This window comes from Alligator mississippiensis, chromosome 6 (genome assembly GCF_030867095.1).
Source record: "Alligator mississippiensis isolate rAllMis1 chromosome 6, rAllMis1, whole genome shotgun sequence".
In the NCBI taxonomy this organism is placed as follows: Eukaryota; Metazoa; Chordata; order Crocodylia; family Alligatoridae; genus Alligator; species Alligator mississippiensis.
This window is the reverse complement of record NC_081829.1, coordinates 33,446,531-33,472,996: the sequence shown is the minus strand read 5'-3', so window position 1 is coordinate 33,472,996 and position 26,466 is coordinate 33,446,531. Positions and strand designations below refer to the sequence as shown.

Sequence of the window (26,466 nt, the reverse complement as noted above, 5' to 3'; positions counted from 1 at the left end):
TACAAATAGGCCTGAACCAATATCTCTACAAATGACATTCAAAATCTGATTCTTGACTATGAGTCAGGCCCAGGCACATTTATAATGTGCAGAGAACAACTAATTTTTCTAACCTTAATTGCTTAGTTTTCTTCCCTTTCTTTTTCCTACCTTTAAAACATACAGCACCATAGACATGAAGTGTTGAAAGTGAAGATAGCTACTTCTGGTTTCTGCATTGCGTCTTTTTTTGTCCACCTCTGGTCACTCCTACTTTAGCCCTACTTCTACAATGCCTCTTCTTTCATCTTAAATATTACATCACCTTATCTCTGTCTGAGAGCATATTACCATTAGGTCATCCAGTAATCATAGTGTGGGAAGCCCTACTGAGACCAGAGGTCATCAGATTTCTACATTCATCAGGGCTGTAATCACCACAGTTTTCAAAATTCCAAGGACTCACTCACCTGTACTGCAACTTTGATCTATGTGCCTTAGCTAGGAAAAACAAACCTTCTTCATGATGTCTTCATGTCTACTTGTTCTCTCACCATATCAGCCTGTATTTTAATTTTATAGTTGAACTACAGATATTTGCTAGTCTTAACTGAAGCTGACCTTCCTTTGAATGTAGTAAGTAAAGGGGACTGCTCCTAGAAAACCTGGTTTGCTCCTTAAACTCCACTGGCTATAAAAAAAATACATCAAAACAAAATGTAAAACCTCAACAGAAAGAACCATATTTGAAAAGCTTGCTTTCTCACCTTTAACACACCTGAGACAGACCTTCAGCTGGCATAAATCATTCCAGCTTCTTAACTTAAATGGAGCTGCACTAATTTACATCATCTGAGGATCTGTTCTCTTGAAGAACTAGGACAGAAGCTGTCACAACGCAATATATGCTTTGCCTAGAGCAATGAGTGATTGACTGCAGGCATGACAGATGCTCTGTGGTAAATGAGCCCCTAATCCTTTCCAAAGATGTTTTCAACCACTTGCACCTTCAGCACTACCAGAATCCTCTAGCTCAGACTGATATGCAAATGACACAGAAAGGCATGACCACCTGAATTTGAAGAGAAAGATCTGACTTATCACCTTTCCTGAAAAGTTCTTAGTAGAAACACTACAAGGAATACATCCTCACTGAGCTTTGCCACAGCTAGTAATGTCAAGCCACAAAGGATCAACAATAGAGACTCAGACTGGATAATTACCAATACTAACTCAGAACGACCATGACAATAAACCCTTTTCAGCATTCTGGCAACTCTGCTGGGTTTTGCTCAAGGAAAGCAGCATAAGAAGTAAAAAGACAAAATGTGGGGAGGGGAAAAGTTAATAAAAAATTTAACTTCCAAAGTAAATATTCAAGGCAACATCTGGGGGAAGCTTCACCTGTGGTCTTAGTTGGTATCACTGGCAAATCCTGCATCACTTCTTGGGTTCTTACCAAACAGGTCACTGCTACTATAAATTTCCTTAGATAGAGTCTTGTCAGTTGTTGTATTTTTTTTGGCAAAGAAAAGCAAAATGCATATGAAGAGCCAAAAAGCTTTATATGGGAACTGTATTATACACTTCTTTATACAGATTCATATCCAAAGAAATAGAATGGAAGATGTGATCACCTTTTCAGTAATTACATAAATATTTAAAATTCAAGTAACATTTTTTTGGCAAAGCCTGGACTGAGAGGCACTACTATTCCATTTTATTTTTGTGTAAACTACTAATTAAATTATAATATGGCATGACACAGGCTTGATCTGCAACATCAAACTCAATGATGAACTTCTGCTGGTTTTAACTGTGTAGAATCAAGCTATATCTGTGCATCCTGCGATGTTACCAGAGTCTTATTTTATGCATAAAGTCAGGGAACAGAACTTTACCAGAACACAGTGGACTGGTAGGACTGGTAGACTCTCACCTTATAATACTGTCCCATGTTGACTGTTGGAGGAGGGTACTGCCCCGTGCTTTGCTGGCTTGGCATTCTCTGTCCAGGGTAGTTGGGAGATGTAAGGGGCCTTGGAGGGTTGGGAGTTGGATACTGACCAGGCTGGTTAGGAAACTGGCTATTTGGTCCATACTGCTGGTTTCCATAATTTGGCTATTTTACAATAGAGATGAAAGGCAACAAAAATATGTTTAATGCAAGAGATAATCCTGAATTCATGATTACATTTTCAAAACACAAATTAAAATGAAAATAAACTCAAGTTAATGTTCCCTATCTCAGGAACTCTTTATCCAACATTTGGAATTAGGTATCAGTGTGTAGAATGTTCAAATCCTAGTAATATTAAATGGGATATGGGTCCCTAACCATTGTTACGATTTAGCCCTTTTGAGGCAAGGTAAAAAATTTTATAGTTTGATGGCAAATTTGTTAGGAACAGTGTTTAATTAAAACCATAAACAGTTAATTCTGAAATAAGATAATTTGTAAAAACATAAAACTATGATCAGAATAGCAACCACTAAACTTTCACAGTGCAAGTACGGCACTATGTGAGATGATTGCACTGTAAAATGCTGATTACTTGAGAACATTATTGTATTCACTTGGGATGACAAACCTGCAAGTGAAGCAGTAAAAAGGGATATACAATCTTTCCCAAAATGTGAATTCTGATGCTAAAAAACATCATCTGAACAAGCCACTCTCTGCAATGTTAATTCAACTGTAGAGAGAGTGACAGTATTTAAAGAGTGGAAAAGCCTTCTTAGATAAACTACTCCTGCAGCAGCAAGTATACTTTTTATGCCTATTTAAAAAATATATCATTCATTTACAGGCCAGGAAATGGATTATTTAGATTAACTGCAAGCAACTCAACAATAAATATTTGTTAACATTTCGACATCCCATGCCAATCTTCAGCAAAAGTGTTTTTGTAAATTTGCATTCCCACTATTACATTTTGTGGAGATATAACTAGGGAAATATGTCAATTAGTGCATTATCAGTATCATATATACAATATGACGCTACAGGGAGATTACTTTTAAGGTTTCTGGTGAAGGAGCAGACTGGTATAGATACTTAGGTGCCTAAAGATTCAGATAGGTGACTAACGCGATTTTCCGAATCATCTAGAAGTACAAATCACATTGATTTCAATAGAAATTGGGTAAATTGGTGCTACTGAAAATCCCAGTTGTCACCTTTAAATGTCTAAATGCCTTTAAAAATCTAGCCATAAGTAACTTGTCTGAAATCACATGCCAAGTCAAGACTATGTCCTGTAAAACGCTCTGATCTTATGCTCATGTCCTTGTTAGTAAAACATAGATATAGATAAATAAGTCAGTCCAAAATTATTTATATGTGCCACAGGGCTCAGAAAGCAATGCTAATGCTTTATTCACGCTGGGAGTTTATGCAGTATCCTGACCTTTATTTCTTTAAAAATGAAAAAATACAGTTCATAAACACATAAGAGGTTATGACCATAACAACACTCGGTTAAGCATTTAATGTAAAACCCACCCTGTGCAGAAAGTCTATGAATGCAAGCCCAAGCATGAGAGCATCAACATGACATTTTGAGGGCTCAAGCGTTTGCTGGGTTTGTGAAGATTTGATGGCTGCTATTTTGGCTGCCTTGCCAAATGCTGAAATAGGGACTTCCACAGCTAAAAAAAGCAAGAGCTGCTACAAACTGAAGAATCAGGGCTCCTAGTTGGTGCTAAAATGGACTTACATCTCTGTTTCATGTACAGGGAGGGCCTTATGATGCCCATTAGTTGGGGTGTTACAAGGACTTCTGCGCAGAAATGAATCTCACCGAAGTATATAATGAAGCATGACAAATGGAGTAATTAAATGTCTCACCTCTCCTGGGTATGGTCTCTTCATGCCCTGTATAGGCAGAGACTGGGGTCGTGGCCCTGGGTAAGCTTGCTGTGGCATTCTCTGCCCATGGGTACTAAAGGGACTCATCCCAGGAGGCCTGGGCTGGTTCATACCCATCGGAGGCCCGCTCATACTGGAAGGTGTCATTCCTGCTCCCATGCTTGCTGGATTCATGTTGCCTGGCATAGAAGCAGGGCCCCGAGGGCCAGGTTGGTTCATAAACTGGTTGTTGTAAGCCTGAGTGGGACCCATCTGGAAAGAGGAACAAACCTTCAACGGAAGAAAAAAAAAAAAAGAATAAAATGCGACATGCATTTACAATGGGAAGGGGGAGCTGAGTACGCTTTGTTTGCAGGGTGGATTATGTCGCATTTTTCTTATAAATCTTGCAGCCTTCTATGCTTTATCTTTTTATTTTCTTGCATGATAATCATTCAGCTTGAAATTGTAAAAGCAACCAGGCTGATAGATATCAGTTACATAAGAAACAAGCTGTTTTAAAACCAGTCACTCAAATCCTTTTAGATGACTGGCAACGTAATGGGTCAGATTCTCAGCTAGTGTAAAGAAGGTGCATCTCTACCGACTTCATTGGAGCTAGGTGTATATACACATCAGCTGAAGAGCCAGCCCCACATGCTTTAATGCATACTCCCTACTCCTGCTCCTTCCCATTGCACTGTCCTGGCCTCTACACTCAGCTCCCTGGATAAGGAGGGCTCCCACAGACCTGAAGTCTGCACCATGCAATGCAAAACCATAGGAAAGAGGAGCCCAGAGCCCCCAGATACTGCTGTAGCTAGACAATGTGGGGAATGCTGCCCCTGTGGAAGCCTGGAGGCTGCAAATTAACCCCTCACAGACCCCATGCAGCCCATGGGCAGCCAGCTTGATAGCCCTACTTTAAGGAATGAAAGCAATGGAGAAAAGCAGCTACCACAGATCAAGACTTGTTCATTTTTAGTCAAATTTTTTGCAAGGAGCAACTGTAGGTTGAACTCAGAGTCACCAAACTGCATGACTCAAACTGCTGCTTTCATAAAGTTTGAAAGAGGGTGAGTTTAAGTTCTTTTTCTTTTTAATGGAGAAAATGTAATTGTTCTAACTATGTTAAGAAATAACCAAACTAAATCAAAGGATAACATGATCAGAGCCAGGACAGAACCTAAAATAAAGCTTTGGAACTCTTGTCAGGGTGATCAAATTGGGAGGGCTGGAGAGATGGGGAAGGTAATAATAATGCATCATTCACAGGTGACACTGTCACTTTGGAAATAAATTCATTCATCTAAGAAACAACCCGTGACGTACATGTGCACACACAGCAGGTAACAGGGATTCACATAGATGAGGTGCTAGGTACTCTATGCAATCAGCATGTACACACGCATGCCCTGCAATGGGGATACCTGCCCTCCTCCCCTATGCATACCTCAAGACACACACCAAATACACAGGGGCTAAAGAGGGACACTCACTTATCTGCAGAGGGAGAAGGCAGATGGGTAGGAGAGATCTATTCTCTTACCGGTCCATACTGGTTCATGTCCTTGTTCTGGGTTTCTTGAAGGGCTGCTACAGTGGCTGTAGCTGTAGCTGTTGCTGTAGCAGCAGCAGCTGCAACTGCTGCAGCAGCAGCAGCTGCAGCTGGCTGAGTGAAATCTGCTGGCGGCCTCGTGTGTGGAGGGATTCCCATTCCTGCAGGGGTATTTGGGCCACCGGGGTAACTAATAAGTAAGGAAAGAAAACAGAATTAAAATGCGCCTGGTGTTCTGGTTTTAGATCTGGGCCTCAGTTTGACATCACTTGGATCTATTCCAAAACCATGTGTAGGTTTCTAGCGAGAACAAGCTTTGTGGCAGGAGAGGAGGGAATCGGGGATGTAAATGAGAACATACAAGTTGCTCTGGTGTAGCTATCACACAGATGCCACCAACGTGCAGGAACATCAGCATCTCCAGTACAACTGCGCAAGTTTTCAGAAGTTTCTGACTGCCTTATAACGCTTTGCTTCACGGAGCTGCTGGACTGCTAGGTGGAAAACTAAGGCATGCTCTACTTCTCCATGATCCAGGGGCAGACTGAACAGCAGCATCAGTAGCAAGATTCCTCCACAATAGCCTATCCACACCCCTCAACAGTTTGCCAGTTTTTCCAGGTGTAGTTAAACAGCTCTATCTCCAGTGAGTTCTCAGTAAACAGGCCAATGGGGCCAAGTATGATTGACAGTGACTGAAAGCTGTCATTTGGTAGCTCTTCAGTGTTCTGTGGGGAGTATTTTGGCAGCCTTTGTCTGGTTCAAGCACTGATCATGAAAAATACTACAATGTATTTAAATAAAACAGGGTTCACTTACAGATCTGTGAAATGTTTCAAAAGGTGGGTCAGTATTATTATATCCATTTTGCAGATGGGGAAATGTAAGTACATAAAGTTTAAATAACTTGTCCAAGGTCACACAAGTTGGTGGCAGATATAAAAACAAAAGCAAGGTCTTTTGAATTCTAGGCCTGTATTACTTTATTGAACTGTGCCATTTATTTCAGCCATCTCAGCAAATGGATGCTATGGATGCAAATGGATGCTAACAGCCCTGGAGAGGGAAATACACTACTGCCACAGAAGTGGTCTCAGCATTGGGCAGCTTTAGAAAGCTCATGGCAAGTGAGCATATTTACTACCACTGTTTACAAAATACATACATGGGAAGTAAAACTGTAGATAACCAAAACTGTTAACTTGGCACATTTCACAAGCACTACATTTGCCTCCTCAATACAAAAAAAATAAAAATTTAAAGACTTCATAAATCCTTGTAGTGGTAAAACTTCTTGTCAGGAAACTCCCAGGTATAAGAAACCTATTGGCTTCATTGGGCCATAGCTGCACTAATATTTGAACTTATTTCCCTGTGCAGACTGCTGGAAGTTATATCATCAATATCCCTCACATACTCACCCTACTAAATGTTAATCATTCCTAAACCCATGGTCTGTGTCACAATCTTGATTAATTAAAACTTTATTTTGGGGGTTTATTAGAGCTAATTGGTTGACCTAAGCCTTTTCTAGTTCCTGTGATGAATCTTCCTGCACTCTAGGTAGCTGATTTCTCAAGAAGCAGAGGCAGCATGCAGTTTAGCAAGGCATGGTAAACTGCAAGACTCCCTACAACACATTCATTAAATCTTTACACCAACCCTTAAACTCCTCAGTCATTTATTCCCCACTACCATCCCACATAGCTTCGTCTTACCTCCCACCAAAGCCTCCACTTCCAGGATAATTGGGTCGCCCATACATGCCCTGCTGTATATAAGGCTGAGTGGAGCCTGCCTTGGCTGAAAACTGCTGTTGCTGCCCAGCAAACTGAGGGGAATTAATGCCAGGGTTGCTGGTAGTCATCCCAGAAGCCATGGGGTTTCCTGCTGGGTTCATAGGATTGTTAGCATTTGCCATTGGGTTTCCCAGCACCTATGGAGGAGAAATATTAAAAATGAAGAAATTTTTTTTAAAGTACTAAAAGCTATGACAACACCATGTTAGTTTGCTACAAACAACAGAACTACAATATCATTTGTCTACAGAACCTGTACTCTGATAAATCAGGCTCATTGTTTTAGCTAGGTTTCAGTTTCTTATGAGCTATCCAACATCCTTTGCAAACTAAGAGTTACTCTGACCTCCACTACACAGTGATTTTGTAATTAATTTGCATTCTTTGTTTTTAGTACTATCTCAGTTTGAGAAGTTACCACAAAGAATCGAGGACATCATTGTTTAGGAGGCCAAGAATTCACCTGCACAATCATTAAAAAATGAATTAATTTTTTAAAAAACAAATATTTACGTAAACATTTTATTTTTCAATAATTTGTCTCCAAGATAACAATTTCAGTTTAAAAAACCTGTATGTTGAACTTTGATGCGGGACCTCAAAATGACTTACAAATATCAATTAAACCTCCCAACAGTAGTGGGAAGAATTTCCATTTCACAGATAGCAAAATTAAGGCCTAAAGTAGTTCACTAACTTCATCATACAAGTTCTCCATGCCCACTACTTCCTGTACTGGACACAGCGTGTCTGCAATTATGCTTTTATACAGCACAAGTAGTGAAACAAAAGGGTGGGGAAGGGGTGGCAACCAGGGCACCAGCTCCAGGCACTGACTTTGTGGGGAGGGAATAGAGGGGGACACAAAAATAGCAGTAGTTTTTCTGTTGACATAGCCACCGGCCCACTGCCGGGAGTGTAGCCACTGATGCTGCCCCATGTGTGGCTGCGTCCCAGGGTGCTCTAGCACCCAGCTATTCCTTTGCACAGCACTGCTAACTACTTGATTACTTCTCAGCAGAGTCCACAGTGCTGTCTATGTAGACATGACCATAGAGCTGTCCTAGATGTAAATCTCTTTGACGTTAATAGACTCTTTGTATTGACTTCAACAAGAGCTGGATGCAGACGCGGCTCTTCCAGTCTAGAGCAACCTGAGAATTTGCCACTGGAATGTGTCCGCTTTTCAATGGAAAATGACCTTTTTCAAAATCAAAATCTGGAATTTCTCATTGGAAATTGAAAGGAAGGCTGCCTGGCTGTTTGGCTCATCCATTCTGGAAGAAATTATGCCATCAGGGGTCTACTGGATGGTTACGACTAACTCATCTGCCTTTGAAGGCTATGAATCTAGGAGTCTCCTTGTTCATTTCTTTCGTTCATGGGTCCTCATACATGAAGCTCAATATTACCCTTAACATGCTCATACATCACATTAATAGAATGACTAATGAAAACCTCAACCAGTCACCTTGCAGGACTTTTCCCTGATGCACTACCCTGATGCACTATTTTTTGTCCCTTTTTCTGAAGAATCAGGCATTGTCCATTGCTGAAAATAAGATACCGGATGGAGTTAAACAGTGCTCAATGCAAAAATGATATTCAGATTTGGTGTCAGGAACTCCTGGCTCAGATTCGGAGCAACTGTAGAGTTTATTTGCTTCTCTTTGCAGCATGGATAATCAGGACAGTCTGGGCACATCTGACATTATCAGCTCCCTGCCACTACAGCAGTCATGGGCATCTATGGCATTTCAGTCTCCCTCGTAATCTGCCTGTGATACACACTGGTACAGTTTTCTGAGGATTGAAATGCTTTACTCTAAACCAAGTTACTGAGTTCAGTGTAGGGGCAACTGGGTGATATTTACTGGCCTGTGGAAGTCAGAACAGATGGTCTACTGGCTTCTTCTGGCTATTGGTGCCACAGAACTGTAATGTTCCACTTTTACCTATTGAAAAAATCTTCTAGTCAGGCAGTCAGAGGTCCACAGCTGCGCTGGGGGGGAGCAGAGAGGCAGAGTGCCAAGGCTCTCCATGTCCCTTGCACTCCAGCATCTAAACTGGTATGGGAATGTGAAGAGGTACAGAGCCTGGGCACTCAGCCTCTGGCAGCTTGCTGGAAGATCCTTGTCAATTTGACTTGCTGCCTGCAGGAAGAAAATGGAATTGATGGGGAGCCTTCCAGGCAGGCAGAAAGCTAGCTGAAAAATTTCATCTGCTTCCCCAGAAACACAGCTTTTGAGGAAAACTATCTCCTTCTCAAATTTTGCATTTCAATTTCCATTCCAATTTGGGATTAAAAAAAAAAATCAGGACACATTTTTTAAGGGAAGATGGGAAAGAATTTTCATTTTCTGGCTATCTCTACTCTAGGTCTAACTGTTTAGATCTTACATATCTGTTCCCATCTCGGTATTTCAGAACATTGCACCAAGATAATTTTAAGGATTTAAAAAGTGTTTTATCATTTCAAGGCCAAACCAAAAAGCTCAGAAGCAAAAATTTTGATTTGATCAAAAATTACATATTATTTTAAACTGAAATTCTAGTTCTAACTTAGCATTTTGTTTGACTCAAAACAAAATATTTTGTTTCCATTTTAGTCATTTTTTAAAAAGTGAAAATGATGGCCAAGCATAGGTACCCTTCAGAAGAGGAGAAAGTAATGGTGTCCCTTTCTGCCCAGTAGGTGGTTAGGGCACTTCACTTAGGAAGTTAAAGACACTGATTCAATTTCCTTCTCTGTCTAAAGGGATTTGAACCCACATCTCCCAGAAGATGGCTCTAACCACCATGCCATAAGGTATTCTGGGAAAAATAGCTCTCATTCTCTCATGTTTAATTGTTCCATTTTGTAGGGCTCATTAAGTGTTCAGTAGATGAGAGAGAATGACTGTAGCCTAGTGGCTATGGTGTTCACTTGGAATGGAAAAGACCTTTGCTACTGTCTCTGCTGCAGTGCATATTTATGCATTTTTTCACAGTAATAAACAGCACCCATGGGACAAACTTGAAGAACACCCACTACAAAATTCTTGGTTTCACTTTGTGATTTGAGCACTTTGCTCAAAGACAGGTTTAAATCCCTACTCTGAATTAAGCAGAAAGTGAATTTGGTCTCCCACTGCCCACATGAGGAGCCTCACCATTTGGCTACTGGGCAAAAGTAGGACCATGACTCCCAACTTTATGCTATTACAGTTGTTTTCCACTGAAATGCTTTGGTGACTCCAGTCTAAATTCACAGACAGTTTGGGATGATCAGAAATAGCATTTTTCACTGTGTACACTGTGCTTTTCTCTACCCTAATACCATCATCCATACAGTTATATGTGTTAGAATTCAATTGAGTGAAACTCTAAAATGCTGCCCTTTCCGTTTCCTCCAAGAAAAAAAAACAAGTGGAAAAAGATAAATTGTATGATCAGTGAAGCTCTTCCACACATACCCCTGCTTTCCCCTATTATTATTTCTAAAGATTTTTTATTATAGTGATAAATTTTGATTTAATCCAAAATGAAATTTATCAAAATGGTTAACTGAGGGCTGGGAGCATAAAGCGATGCTTACCTGGCTTTGGGAGGTATTAGTCACACCCCATACTGTAGTGACCACTGATAAAGAACCTGGTGGCTGATTGGTGTTTTGCTGCCAGGGAACAGAGTCATAAGGGAAAGACCCATCACTGTAAAAAGCAAATACACGAGAGTCATATTTTATAACTGTTTTAATGAATGCTAGGAGGTGGGGTGGGCCAGAAAAGATTGATATTTTAATCCCTAAAGTAGATGGAATAACCTGAGCTCCTCTTGGACTCACTCCCCTTGTAAGGAGTCTAAAAGGCTTATGAAGTAGGCTTTGGTTTGTAACAGAGTGATTGCTACTGTATGAAAGGAGCTGGGGAATAAGTTTGTTCATGATAGACAAAACCCACCTCATGCTGGAGGGAATATATTCAAACACAGAAATGTCACTTCTAAAACTGCCACCCAAAGAGGTAATAACAAACTTGTGGACATAGTTTTCAACAAGGACACTAAGCAAGCTGCCTCGATGTGTTTGTTTTGTGACACAAGAAGTCATCCATCTCAAGCTCTTCAACAATCATTTCTTCAGCTGTCTCGTCGCAATTCAATTAGCTTGTTAGACTAGACTGCAGCTACGATGTCTGCACTAGGTCCCAGCATGGCCAGAAGAGCCTTTAAAAGAATAGTAGTTGCAGAATCATTTTAAAAAAGTAAATTAGAATTCAGCTGGCGTCCTACTGCATGATGGCTGGATGCTGCTGGATGCCAAAACCAGTATTAGCTAATCGGTGTTCTAGAAAATCAACTGCTGAAGTAAAAATACGTCTGCTCAGATAACTATGTGATGGAAAGAATTGGCTTTTTCCATAAGCTATGGTCACAGACACAAGCAAAGAGTTTCTGTGCTGTTTCTGGAGAAGACTTACAGCTCTTTGCCAACAAAAAGCCCTGCTGAATACAGTACAGATAGAGAATATTTATATATTTCAAACTAAAGGATTATGCAATATAATTTATCCAATATGTCAAAACCTTTAATGGCGAGTAAAGATAAATGCAATGTATGTGCAAAAGATTCTATTTGCAATTAATTGGTTCAAGTATTATTTTTCTCAAGTTAATTTTATACATGTATGATGTTTTCCTCAATTGTGTATCAAATGTTTAATGAATATATATGCCTTGAGGTTTGATTTTAAACAGATGCTGACCAAACAGATTTTAGACAGGTCCTTTTAAAAAAGATCCTTTAGGCTACGGCTGTCCAACCAGTAGTCCCTGGGTTCTATCCAGCTCCCAAGGGGTTAACCTCCAACTCCCAGGCTTCAAGCCAGGGCATCACTCCCCACACTGCTGCTGCAGTCCCCAGGGTCCTCTTCTTTTCTCTGATTATGCTTCCTGCCCCTGGGAACAACATGGTGTGGTCTGTGGAACTAAGACAGCCCAGAGGGGGCTCAGGGATCTGGGCAGTGCAGTGGGGAAAGAAGCCACTCATGTAGTACAGCAGTGGTGTGCCAGCATTGTGCAGTGGTGGGTTAGGGATGCATGGGATCCCACCCACTCAGAGACTTAACAGTCCTGCTTTAGGCCAAGGATCTAGTCTTTGACTGCACTATAAACTGTAACTGTGATTCTGCAAAAACTTTTTTGTCTAAGGAAATAGTCTGGCCCACAGTATTTGAGGGCTGGACAGTCTTTATCTTAGAAGGCAGGATACTTAGCAAGTTCAGTAGGCTGCACTCTGACCAGGCAGGTACAAAGCTCTGTGAGAAAACCCCTGAAACTGTAGCCAAGAAAAACCCATTATTAAATGGTGTTTGACTTAGAAGCAGGAAGTCCCCCCATGTTCCAGCCAAACAGCCTAGTGGTTAGGGCATTTACGTAGAAAGCCTAGGTTCTATGCCCACCCCACCGATCACCTAGGGAATCAACTCCAAGAGGAGGGTGGAAAGGAGACCAGATAATACCAAGTCTGTGTCCTGGTGGTTAAGAGCATTGTGCTGGGAAGCAGGCGGAGGATCAATCCTCCTCTGACAGATAAAATGTTAGTCATGATGTTTTTGCCTGGCTCCAATTTCAGGACTTACACTTGTCCTGGGCAGCCTACTGGGCAAACTTGGGAGCTGTATGGAGCTTGGACATCCGTGCTGCGTGTGGAACAGAATCACAAACTGCCAAAAATAGCAACTACATTTTGGATAAGTGCCATTAGGGCTCTTAAGAATGAAATAGGATCCAGCTGCAAGTGACTCACCCAAGGGCACACATGGAGTCTATGGTGGAACACGGAACTGGACCCAGATTTCCCCAAATCCATGCTTTTACTCTTACCACTGGACCATCCTTCCTTTGTCTCAGGGTGAGGAAAGAGGGGAGGGAAGGGGGGACAGGACACACACAGTCCCCAACTGCTTAGAAGCTGAACAGCCCTGGCTTACCCAAACCTACGGATGTCTCTTTTGCTCTGATAGCCCTACTAGCTGTGTTCCACATGGAGTCCTGGTGGCACACTAAGTTTTCAGATCTGTAGATGCGAGGTGAAATGGCCTGAGTTCCTACCAGAATCTTTCTAGGACACATCCTCCCACTTTACACCTCACCACATTAGGTGCTCATTCTTCCTTGTGTATACTTGTATCCTTTTCCCTATGGAACAGCTTTCCCTTTTTTGGTTTTTCTCCTTACTTCATTCTCTTTTCAAGGACTCCCACTTCCTTGTTTACTTTCCCTTTGCTTTTGAATCTCTCGCTACTGTTCCTAATGCTGGTGGAGAACAGAACTCTCCTTCTGATGTTCTGAGTACCAAGTACTGCCAGAGTCACAGAGCAAGGGGATGGCAAATCAGCAGAAGTAACTCTAATGACTAGAGAAGAAAACTGAAACAATACAGTAATTTGCTAGGGTCAGAAAGTAGAATCTCATGGACAAGGAAAATACCTTGAAATTGTTAGGAAGTATATACTGTAGGAAAAGGATCAGAACACACACCAATTGAAAGCACTTTTACTGCATATATACCCTCACATCTCATCTATGTAATGTTTTAATGTTTTGCATAACAATAAAAATAAGAAACATCATAAGAAGCCACATACTTGACAGATGACAGCCTCAGGCAGAGAAATCAAACCTCAGCATATAAAAGCCTACAAAGTACAAATGGTGCCAGATTTGTGCAAAATACAATTTTATGCCCATCAAACATAAGTTAACCAACAACAACAGGACTCAGAACTTGGAAAATCTCTTATCTCTCTCAACCATGTTGCCTCTCTCTTAAACAGCATCACAACATTGAACCTCAGCAAACTATAAGCTTGAGTTATGGAGATACTGAAATAGCAGATATACCTAACATCAGTTTCAAATTTTAATTTAGATCCACTCAACTGGATTCTGATCTCACTCTGGTTTTACATCAATTTAACTTCACTGACCTCACTGGGGATGCTACTGATTTGCACTTCAGTTCAGAAATTCAAACATTTTACAGAACACTCAAATTCTAGCCAATTATGAATTAAGCACACAAGGTTACTTATGGCCTGTACCTATTAGATATAACACCTGCAGTTTTCCAGATACAACCATTTGTATGAGTTCCTCTCTAGTTTGAGCTGTAAGAAGCACTGAGATACGCTGTAACATAAGACTCCTCGCTAAAGAATAAACTAACCTCCATTTTCACCCTTTCAATACCTGCTCATATCCCTTGGAAACCTCCAAAGAAGATCTAGGTAAATACCAAATGTAGAATTTTCAAACCAATCTCTAATGTGAGAAATCTGATTCTTGCTTGAAAGAGTACAATAACATTTTTTCCATTGCTACCTACAGTTGTGATTTCTTCCACTCTCGTTCTTTAAACTTGAAAATGGCAGCCTATAGGGAAAGAATCTTCCACCTCCTCAGTCAAAAAGAAATGCCACCCACAACATCATTTCTGTTCATCAGTAGAAGGGTAATTAAGTCTCCTAATTACACCCTGGAGGGCACTGAGTTAGTTTGGGCTCAGCTGGAGTCCAACTAAAAATGTATCAACTAAATTTATAACTGTTAATGAACCCAGACATGCAAGTGGTCATCACTGAGGCTAAGCAGCAGAGGAAGCCATGGAATAAAAAAGAAAAAGGAAGAGGGAAAATAACCCTCAGGATAGGGACAGAAGTTGCACACAAACAGGTTTAAGTGATCAGAAACTGGTTTAAACCTGTAACAGAACAGAAGTTCAGTGCACTTAAATGACTTACAAAGTGGCTGAAATGGGTTTAAGATAAACCTGGCTGAATATAGTATCAGATTTAACTAATTTAAGTCAAACCAGTTTATAGAACTCCTGTACCAGACTGTTTCCTGGTTCAAGTTAACTCACAGTCCCTCAGCATCCCAACCTGCTTTGCAGCTCTGGGCTGGGCTGGGCTGTGCTGTGCTGTCTGCTCCAGACAGCAGGGCTGACCCTGCCCCTCTGCTCCCTGCCTGGGGGTGAAACAGCCTCCCTGCCTGGCTTTTCTCCTGCTCCCTGCTCGAGCGGAGGGGTGGGGCATGTAGCCAGAGGGCATCCGCTCAAGCAGGGAGTCGGGGAAAAGCCAGGCAGCGGCTACTTCACCCCTGCAAGGCAGACTTCAGCTGGGTTCCCATGCAGGCTAGGGGGAGGGGAAGGGGGAGTTTAAACCCTTATCCCTTGTTCTGGACCCCCCTCCCTCCCTGCCTCAGCCTGTGAGCCCTTGGGTATGGCCATGCCCCCCACTCTCCACTCAAGCAGGAGGTGGGGGTCTGGCAGAGGCTGCCCCCCTGCCCGGGCTACAGTTTTGTGTAGCCAGGGAGGGCCTCCCCACCACAGCCCACCTGGGGGCAAAACCCTGGCAGGGGCTGCCCCCCCAGGCAGATTGGGGCTGTTGTCCCACTGGGCCAGGGAGTAGGGATTAAAACCCCCTTCCCCTGGCCTCAGCATACCAGCCCCAGGCTGGGGCCTCACCACACCCCCTCCGCTCAAGCAAGGAGGGGAAGAAAGCCTTGGAGGGCTTCTTTCCTCTCTCCCTTTTGACAGTGGCAGGGAGGCGTGCTCTAGAGCTCCCTGGCCCCGCCCCCAGCTTCTGGCCTGAGCCACTGCAGGCATGTGGCTGTATTTCCAGAATTGAAAGTGAATGTCTGCTGCCTTGCTTTTTAGTTCAATCTATGCAGCTTAGACTAACCTGCAAAGATTGAATCAATTCAGCCTCTGGCTTTCTGACTTACCCTTAAAGTGTAATATAGTGATGCAGCAATCACAATGCAAGGAGAAAGAGTTTTCAGTTGCTTGTATGCTTTGAAGTCACTGGTCAGCAAACACTAATAGGAAAGTAATATATTACATCTAGAGAGCTTCTTTAGTGGCACTACCTAAAACACAACAACCTTCCCCATTTATTTGAGTTGGTCACAGATTTCATATCAGCCATGGATTATTAGCTAAATTTGCTATTAAAAGTTGCTTCATGAAAATGAGTACACTGAAACTAGTGATTTGCAATGATTCACACATGATTTATGGCAGTTATTTGGACACGCCTTTTTAAAAAGGCTTACAAAATTGAAAATACTATCTGTCGGTTCACATGTTAATATAATGTGAGTATATCTGACACTGTTGTTACATCTCCGATTACTGAAAAAAAGCGATTCATGTTACTTTGTAAAAGGCACATACCTGTAGAGCTTTGATGCAGTTACATCTCATGGATGTAGGTATAAATGGGAGAAACAACCAACCTTTACACTTCAATTTTAGGTTGTATGTTTAAATAATTACTTTAAATCCCTAAATTGTTTACAAAGTGCTTTTCATAATAATAAAACCCATCAGTTTTTTTATTAAAATAGATGCCACTAAACAGATTCAATAGAAATCTCATGGAAAACATAAGAATGGGGAAGGAAACAGGTCAGTTTTACTAGCCTTTTCAAGGCTTCCTAACCATACACAAGTTGTGGTGGGCATACTTCTCTTGTTACCCGTTTTGTTTTGTTTTTTGTTGTTCTGGGAGGTCATCACAAAGCAACAAAAGGTAGAGGACATGCAACTTACACATGCTTTTTTGCACTAGGCATTAAGTTTCCAGGATTGAACTTTATATCATTCTATCTCAAAATTAAGGCTAGTCACGGTTTAGTCCAGCTATGCTCTAAAGTTCTGGAGCAATACTTGTTTTCTCTTACATGTAGGCTGAGCTGATTTGAGAAATGAGCAGCCAAAGCAACTGTTAAGACTAAGTTAGTATAAGTCATCCAACATGCAGGATTGGAGGAAGGAAGTGAGTCATGCCTTTGCCTCTAGCTGGGGTCCACAATAAGACTAATACCAGTTCTGGACTGATACCAGCAGGTATTCTACTTAGCCTACCTGCACTATCTACAAGTCTGCCAATAGATTAAAAAAAAAAAAAAGAGTCCTTTAAATCTACCAACTTCACCAGTGCTCCTTGGACTGACACTGATGCACACAGACAACTGCTATTGAGGCATTCACTGTCATTTTTACCATGCCCTTGTCAATTAAAGGGAGTAAAATTCCAGTTCTCAAAGCTGAGCACAACCCAACAAAGCAAAATCTCTTGGTTTCTCTCTTCTTCTTCTTTTTTTTTTTTTTTTTACACAAAAAATGCATCAGTAAAAGGTAGCGCAAGATGCATGATCAGATGCTGGAGAGATCAAGAGATTTGGGTTCTAGTTCTGGATCTACTCCAAACTTATTGTTTGATCCCAGGCACATTTCTCTTTTACCTTATTAAGCTTCTTGAGATAGGAACTGTCTACCACATCAGAGCCTCAACCGACCTTGGTTGAGACCTTATGATTCTGCTTTTGCAATACAAACTAATACAAATTAAACAAATTATAGTAAATAATAATAACAAAGAATAACATTTCATATTATATAATGTCTAAGCAAACTATGAGTTTTCTTTTCAGCTTGGCTTTATGTAAGCTCTGTGTGCGAGTGACCGTAACTGAGATATTTGTTAAGTAGTGACCTGCCTGGCAGTTAGTGAGCCCTCCTGGTCAGGTCACCATTTTAAACTTGTTAAGAATGTAGTTAGTATTTTCTTATAGCAGAAAGATAATATTATTGTGTGTTCTTCAATGCATGTACTGAATTCCAATATTTCTTTTAATTTTTTGTGTGTTCATGGTAGGGAGTGGGCTTTAGCTACATTGTTTTTTCCCTGTTCCTTTTGTGTCTATATAAATACAGAAAACTTCAATTAAAAACCCTTGAAACTATGGATATTTTTTAAAAATAGCATCCAAATGATATTAAAATATTTTATCATAGTAATATGTAACCAAGTTATTGCATAACCTTTTATGCCACATTTTATGTGGACTCTAATACTGACTTTAAATACCACATGTTTACAAATAGAAGATATTCAGATACAGGTGCACACATTCTGAACTTTGAGCATTGCTCCATTTGAAAATACACAGTGAATGTAGTAAAGTGTCCTTCTGTCCCACTTACCACATCCAGAATTCGGAAAACACTGGATGCGTATGAGGTGGGTACCACAGCATACAGCAGAATAGCAACACTGTAGAAATGCCCTGTGTTGTCTCCTGGACAGCTACAGCACACTCTAACACTACTACCAATATTGGAGAGAGGAATGGATGCAAGGACCTCATTCATTGTACTTACTTACTTACTTACTTACTTTCTATCTATCTATCTATCTATTACCAAGTAGTTGGGATATAGCCTGCGTGATTCCAAACAACAGGGAAATTTGAGGAGTTATCAAAACAGACAATAATAACCTATGTATATCTGTAATATGTTCTATTATGATACTGACTAAGGGTCTAACACATGAAACTTGACCCCTGTACTATATGCTATACAAATACATACTCAAGTGATGATACAGCTCCCTTAAATATTTTACCTTGGAGCACACCACTGGTATTCTATCATGTACCAGCTACATTTCAAAAAGTGTTTTACATGATTTTAGAACTTTTCCTTAGACTTTTTACTATCTCCCCCCATCAGAGTTTCTTAAATTTATGACTCTTAATATGCAGGTGTTAAAGAACATGGCAATATTATATATACATAAACATTGAAATTCCAAAAAATATCCCCAAGAGATTTTCTATACATAAAATTGTCTTGGGTTTAAAATTTGTCACCTACCAAATATCCCAGCTAGTTGTATAGGTTATGTCTGTCTCCCTTTGAAAAGCTCTAATTCTACTTTAAACCCCACTGTTTTGAGGCTGAATGCTGCATGTGCTGGAGGAAAATTCTGAAGGGGGTTAGGAATTCTACACTTGACTGAAAAAGAAGGAACCCTGGCAGGTTATTTGAAAAAAAGGAAAGCTGTTTGCAGTTCCGCTGAGGTACGGCGTGTCAGTTCCCAGAAGACTAACTAGTGTGCAGAGGGCAGGCGAGGCGGGCAGAAGGTACATGATGCATGCAGTTAGTCACATGGCTCTGCAATTTGGCACATGACTATTAATACTGCAAACTTGTGTTACCCATTTATACTATGTCCAAAATGTCTATATTGTTGGGTGTTTGTGTGTGTGTATGCATGTGCAAACACACTATGCACACTACTGAAATGCAGCCACTTCTGGTGTGGAATTTGATAGATGTGTAACATTGCAAATTTAGGCCTGAAGTTCAGGACAGGATAGAGTTCTCCTCTGAATGCTATGACACTTGAACTTTTATTCTTAATGTTGTGCCATATAGGCCTGTGAGGCCTATATATGGCCTAAGTATCTCACTAGTTGGGGAAACTGCCTTCTTTTTCATGTCTGGTTTGCTATGGATCAAATTGCAATACACTTAGTACTGCTTAGTTTCATCTTATCCTACAAGCAGTCCCATTGAATTCAACAGGAATACTTGCAGAGTAAGGTGCTACTCAATGTGAGTTAGGGAGTCAGAATCTGACCCTTTCTACCAGAACACAAATCAAGCCAAATACTGCCCTTAAAAGGAAATAAAGAGGTTCCTGAACCTGAACATGACATACATATCTAGTCCTGTTATGTATTTCACACGTGTCCATACACACATGTGCATGCAAACACACACAAATATATGCAACTTATTTCTGTCTGTGGAGAAAAAAATGACAACAGCTCTGCAGGTAAGAAACACAATAGTTACTGAAACACACTCCTGCATCAGAAGAGGCTGGATGGGGTTATCACCATATGACATGATGGGACTACAGCATCCATTCCGATTAAAGAAAAAAAGATTAAAGCATCACATCCAGTTCTTTTGTTACATAAGTCGACCATACAAGGCATTATTACAGTCCCAGATTACAGTTACAAAAATCCACCACTAATGGCCCTGTTATTAACATGCCACCTGTTACCTTTTATAAAATGCTGAAAATATCTTATGATCATTTTCAGCTTGACAGATGCAGTTTAATCTTTATTGCGTTTCACAGCATACACAGACCTGCTTCATCCATGTCTTATTTGTCTCATGTGTTTTAGAATGCAAAACAATTCCTCAGTTTCCACCCCCCTGTTGCAAGGCATTTATTTTGCTCTGGTTTATCAATATACCTGGGATTCCATATCCGATTGCTCCTTTACAATAAAAAACACACCCACCCAGTATTCTACCATTGCCTGTTGCCTTGGTAATCCAAATGCCTGGGTACTCGCTGATTATCCGCGAATGAGACTCGCATTGTTCACACCGCAGCGCGTCTGCTATGTTAATGTGAGATAATGGCAGCCAGAAGACTCCTTTTGTTCCCAGCTTTGCTGTTTGTTCATAGTGCCTGGAGGTCAGCGACTGCTACAACAACCAGGGAGGGAACTGCTGAAAGCGTGAGCAGATTCCACTTCTGCTTTTGCCTCTGAGACAAGAGGGGGGAAAAAAATTCCCTGCACAGAAATAAGGGTACTGGAGGATCTGCAGAGTCTGACTCAGAGAAGGTGTAGCAGGCAGTAATGAGGAAGGTTTGATGGACTTGCACTTCCGAGATTATAGATGAAGCTAATTTACGCTCCCAAAGAGCGGAAAAATTGCTTTCTTGAAAAAAAAAAAAGAAAGAAAGAAAGAAACTTGCTGCAAGACAGTGCTGGGGCTGATTAATTTGTTTTCAATTTTAAAGTCAGAATGAGATTAGCTCGGGTTTGAAATTTAGAAGCGAGTTCGGAGGCTGATCGATGGATAGTTCATGTCTGAATCAAAGGAAATTACTGCATGAGTAGCTTGTGCCTTTTGATCAGAGACAATGAATGATTTTTTCTTTTTTATTCCAATGTCAATGACAACAAAACTGGCCTGTGTCATACAAAAGGGACTGAGTTTTTAATGAGAAGCACAGCAATTAAATAAAATGTGTGGCTGGTTTTCATTTGTTTTAGTTTCAGATGCAATTTGTAGACTAACTCCTTAATAGCCTGGCATAGCATAGTGCTTCCATAACGGTCAGTAACTGTAGGTATATTGTATTTATAACACCTACAAACAGGTTCAGATTAACTAGGTCTGGCTGTAATGTGTTTCGGAGTGGGGCAGTGAATGTGGTAGGGGTGTGGGAGGGGGCAGGGAGAAGGCAAGGGGGTGGGCAAGGGAGCTTTCACTGTGCAAAAATGACTTACCTGGTCTGGTGTGACTGAAATTCATGGTGCGGAAAGGGCAGGTTTGAAAAATGTTAAGAGAAGTCTGTAATACTTTGCTTGTCAAAGTTGTTGCTGACACAACAACAGTGGCAAACAAACTATCACATCATATCTCCCTTGACATGGTAAGTGGTAAATGAGACCATAAACAGATTATGATACCTTACCTAGATTCTTTACTTAGCATGGTGGGAGACAAAGGAATTTAAAAAGTTCCCCTGGCTATTGTGTTATTCTTCACTCTTGGAAGAGCCTTTTTATTTGAAGAAATAACCAATTCCCATTAAAGGCATTGTCAGTACCTAATTAATTTCACTGATACATCTGTACAGGTTGTTGATGTTCTCTGTCTATTGAATGAGTCTTTGTTGTTATTGCTAATGAAACAGTCAGTTATTTTAGCTAGAATTCCTACCCACTTTAATTTAGGGGGACCACTAGGAAAGCTCTCCATCACTACAATTAGTAGTGACTATTTCCTTTTCTACCCAGTATGAAATTTAGAGAAACTTGAGAGCCCAAGTGTATGACAATATTATGGAATAAAAAATGACAAAAGTCATATCTCAGGAATTTTATTCCTCTTGTAATTTCCTTCTTTAAAGAGGTAATTTATTAGCTAGGGTTTATTGGGGAGGTTCACATTTCATCGAAGCTCATTCATTTCAGGTATTTTTAAGTGGAAGGTTTCAGGACAAAAATGACGTTAGAAACTCTTACTACATAGTATTAACAATAATTAGATTACCAAAAGAAAATCAAACCAAATTTATTTTACAGTCCTTATGCCAACTAGTTGATTATTTGCACTTCATTGACAAATAAGACCAGACTTGTAAACCCAATTTCTTTTAAAGTCTGTGCCATTTTCTGGATCTCCAAGTACAGTGTAATGCTAATAATGTGCTTACAACCGGCAATTATGTCTATTGTTGTAAAACATATGCAGTTTCCCTATACCTTTTTAAATGGAAAAAGCCCACCAAATTTAATACTTGGGACTTGAAGCTGCAGTTGTCTCTTACATGGAAAATGTCAGCTTAGTTTCTGATGTTCCACAGGCCTGATCCAAAGCTACTAAATTCACTGCAAAGACTCCCAACATTTTCAACGAGTTTTGCTTGCATTAGGGCCTAAACAAAGTATACATATCCATGTCACCACACAGATATCATACTGACAGTCAAAATGGGTAAAAACGAGGGACACTGCCACAGCTGACTGATTTTAAATCCAATGCCAGCACAAATGAGCTGGCTTCACTGAAGAAAAGTTACAGAGTGGACCTTCCTACCACTCAAAAAGGGCAAAAAGCACCTAAGCTCAGCACAAGCCTATTTGCTTTATACATTAGTTTTCAGGTAAAAAGTATGATACTAATATGATGCTCACAAACAGTAAACAATAAAATACAGATTTATCAATTACAATTAGAATATACAGAAAGTTTTTTCCAATTCCATAAGGGTGCTATCCAAGCCCAGGAGTATGCATCTTGCTATAGTTCAGAAGCAAACTTTTTTTGTGAGAGTGCAGACTGGCTACTTGACATGTCTCAAAGACTGGAATAAAAGCTGTCTCTCTACCTGCTTTGTAAAACTCTACTGGAGATAGAGAAAATGTAAGGAGGATCTCAGATTCTGCCTTAGTCAGCTATCATGTGTAAAAATAAAACTTACCCTTATCTTCAGCAGGATTCCTACAGTCAGTTAATACCTTGTATTTAAAAAAATAATAACAATCTTTTATTCTACTGTAGACTAGGCCTATACAATAAAGGAAAACTAGGCTATGCTGAACTAGTCTATATAAACACATACAAACACATATGTACTTATTTACTTGCACCCATACATACATTTGAGGCATAACTTGGTATAGTAGCATTTTATTATTTAGCATTTGTGTTATGGTAGCATCAAGAGTCCTGAACAAAAATCTCTAATACATATTGCTAGCTGTCATAAACAAAAAATAAATAAAAGCTCATTCTTGCCCCAAATAGCTTGTAAACTAAGCAAACTTGAAGAATATGCACTTAAAGGAAGATATAAGAATTACTCTTCTAATTACTGTTTGCAGAAATGGAATCTCTCAGTTCTGCTGAGTGGCACTAGGACAGATCTCAAAATGATCTTGTCCAAAATAAACCACTAATCTTTTAAATGCCTAATTAACAAAAGAAATGCACAAAATACTAGTGACTGTAAATAACAAGAAGAGTGAAAAGTCTCTCAGATTTCAGTTCAAGAATCAGAATACCAGTCATTTGGTTTTTGCTTCTGGCTGCAATATGCATTCAAGAACTTCTGCCATCTCCAGCTAATACAATATGCTGAACCAGGATGCTAATAGTAGTCAAGAGAAAAGGATGCAGAGCAAAGGCAAGATTGCACAGAGCATATTGGGATGGCTTGTTCAAGCAACTATTATACAACATTTTCTTCACGAAGTTTTAACGCATTAGAGGTCACTCTTAACCCAGGGTTAAGCAAACAAAATCTTGCCACTGCTATGCTGCTTTCATGTCATATCACTTGCTCAAGAATTTATGATGCAGAACCTAGCAGATTCTGGACTCTGAACTTTTCCTTTATTTATTTCCTTCTGATGGTGCATGCCAGCACCTCCCCCAATTATGAGAGAGAGTAGAAAATACAGGCCAGGTACAGACATTACACTTTTACCAGTGTAAGTGATCAGAACCTGGTCAATTCCCATAACAGACCAGAAATTCGGTGCACGCAGACTGATTTAAAAATGGTGGAACCCACTCTAAGATTTGTTTCTTCTCCTACCCCTACCAAAAGGCAAATGTGTATGCTGCTCGCTACAGATCTAAACAATACCACTTAACAGAAAACGGCGTAACTTAGATTGTTTCTCTCTCAGGTTCTTTGAATGTCTGTAGCTAGCCACAACTCATTGCTCTTGCAGAAACAGGAGCAGCACAGGTTGCTTTAATGGACATATTCCCTTAAATTAAGCATTCACCATCTGTTCTACTCCTAATTATACATATTTCACAATTTTATCAACAAAAACATTAATTTAACTGAAAGTCTGTGGGTGTCTTCTATTAACAATGCTACCTTTTTGTGGAGGTTTCTCTCTAGGTTTCAAGCTCAAAGATGAGTGTGCAAAGGCCCCTATTCTCTGAATCAGAGGATCATACCACATACAACTATTGTACTCTGTTCTAGAGCTTCATGTCAGTTATTTTCCCAGTTGAGCAATTTTAAGTACAAACTGTCCTCATTAGCTGAAACAGCCAGTGATAGCAAAGAGGCAAGCTCTCCAGTTGCAATTTCTTTCAGGCATCCAGGAAATTTAGGTGAAGTAAGAACTCCTTCCACCAATACCTTTCATTAAAATATACCAGTTATTAGTTACTTTTAATATGGAACAAACAAAAACAAAAACAATTCTACTGACCCTAAAACAATTTTAAAGAGCACCAAGGTGCTACTTGGAGCAACTGTCTGGAGATTAAATAATAATGATAATTAATAAATAAAGGACCTAGGCCAAATTGAATTACTGGTTAATTTGATCTTCTGTTTAATTTAATCTAAACCTCTGGAACCAAATCATTTGTATTAAAAATAACTTTATCCCTTTATTTTAATCAATGTTGATTGCCCTAGGCAGACTGGCTATAATAATGCTGCCAATTAATTAATTCAGAAGGCCAAAATCTGGAATAAAAGAGAAGATAAAAAGAAACCAAGGAATACTCATGATAACATATGAGACCACAGCTAACAGCTGTGAGTTTTTAGACATTGTCATTGACACTGTAAACATTAATATGTGCTATGCAAGCTGTAATGTATGCCCTCCTGTTGTATGGTGCCAAACTCATCTCAGAAAGAAATAAGGTGCAACTCCCATTAACTTTGGCTTGAGCTATGCCATTATAAAGCAGGAGTCAATTTGATCCTCAGATAACAAGGTTGATCATTTAATAAAAGTGCTAAGTTTAGCTTTGATCAAAATGAAAATGAAGATAATGTAATAAAAAAATACTTTATACTTATACAGCACCAAGGAAAGTGCTTTATAATTATTAATTAGAACACAACCACCTTGTGTGGTAAGCATGTATGTATCAAGACCTGGAAGGTTAAAATACGGAGAGCTTATGCCACTTGCCCAATCACAGAGAATACAGTTTGACCCTGGTACAACACAGGGCTAACCCAAGGACTAAACATTATGCTTCAGACTCATCTAAATCTTCTAGGCAGGACTAGAGTAGGACTGAAGTGCTGACTAGGTCACATGCTCATTCTCTGAACGAACAGTGTGGATTTGACCCATGTGAATGGATGAGAGGGACTGGAAAAGAATTCATGAGTCTGGCATCCATAGCTGCAATGGAGACCAGGCTACAACAAAATATAAAACAGTGTTTTTTCATGAGGCACAGATGATACCGTCCCTCTTTCAAAGAGCTTACAGTTTAATCAGATGGCATCCTAAAAACAAAGGAGGATAATTGTTTTTTTTTTTAAATTCAGATTGCATGCAACTTTAATGCTAAATTCCTAGCGACTTTGCTACTGAAAAATAATAAATAGGAAACAGTTAAGCACACATTGTTTCTAACTTTGGAAGTATATTTTATATTTGTTCAAACCCAAAACAGAGAGGAGCTGTAGTGTTAAATATGCTCAGAATCTACTAAGATCTACTCCTGTGTCCCCCAAACTATTTGCTATGTCTGCAGTAGAACATATGGATCTCAGACTAGCCTCCTCAGTCATCTATGGATTCATTAATGACTTCCCTATTTCCTGGAAGACTTTCATCCTTGTATTAAGGGACTGCTGATAATGCTCAGAGTCATACAACCAGAAGCCCATGCTACAGTGGTCAAAATCTACACACACGACATTTTAATATGCACAACTTCCACCCTGTTTTTTTCCCCATCCTTTGCACCACAAGTATCTTTGAGCAGAAATGACTGTCGACAACCTATTGGTCTGTTCACTTCAACTATTACTCAAACCAGTTTACATTTTTTTGAAAATTACTGGGCTTTACACAAGAAATAAACCAATGTGAATCTTTAACCTGCAATCTTTTAA

At 40.0% G+C, this 26,466-nt stretch overlaps 1 protein-coding gene across 15 annotated transcripts in view; it reads right to left on the bottom strand.

Moving 5' to 3' along the window:
- The window catches only part of ZMIZ1 (zinc finger MIZ-type containing 1), a 518,414-nt gene that overhangs the window by 34,360 nt on the left and 457,588 nt on the right, over positions 1-26,466 (bottom strand). For 13 of the 15 annotated variants that reach the window (XM_019497114.2, XM_019497113.2, XM_019497112.2 and 10 more), the window contains 5 exons: positions 10,764-10,878; positions 7,106-7,323; positions 5,379-5,577; positions 3,830-4,120; positions 1,919-2,101 (listed from right to left, as the gene is read on the bottom strand). In XM_019497114.2, the coding sequence (XP_019352659.1) occupies positions 1,919-2,101; positions 3,830-4,120; positions 5,379-5,577; positions 7,106-7,323; positions 10,764-10,878 (1,006 nt within the window). The remainder of the gene's footprint in view (positions 1-1,918; positions 2,102-3,829; positions 4,121-5,378; positions 5,578-7,105; positions 7,324-10,763; positions 10,879-26,466) is intronic. The other 2 variants (XM_014601448.3, XM_014601443.3) reach the window with 1 other exon arrangement.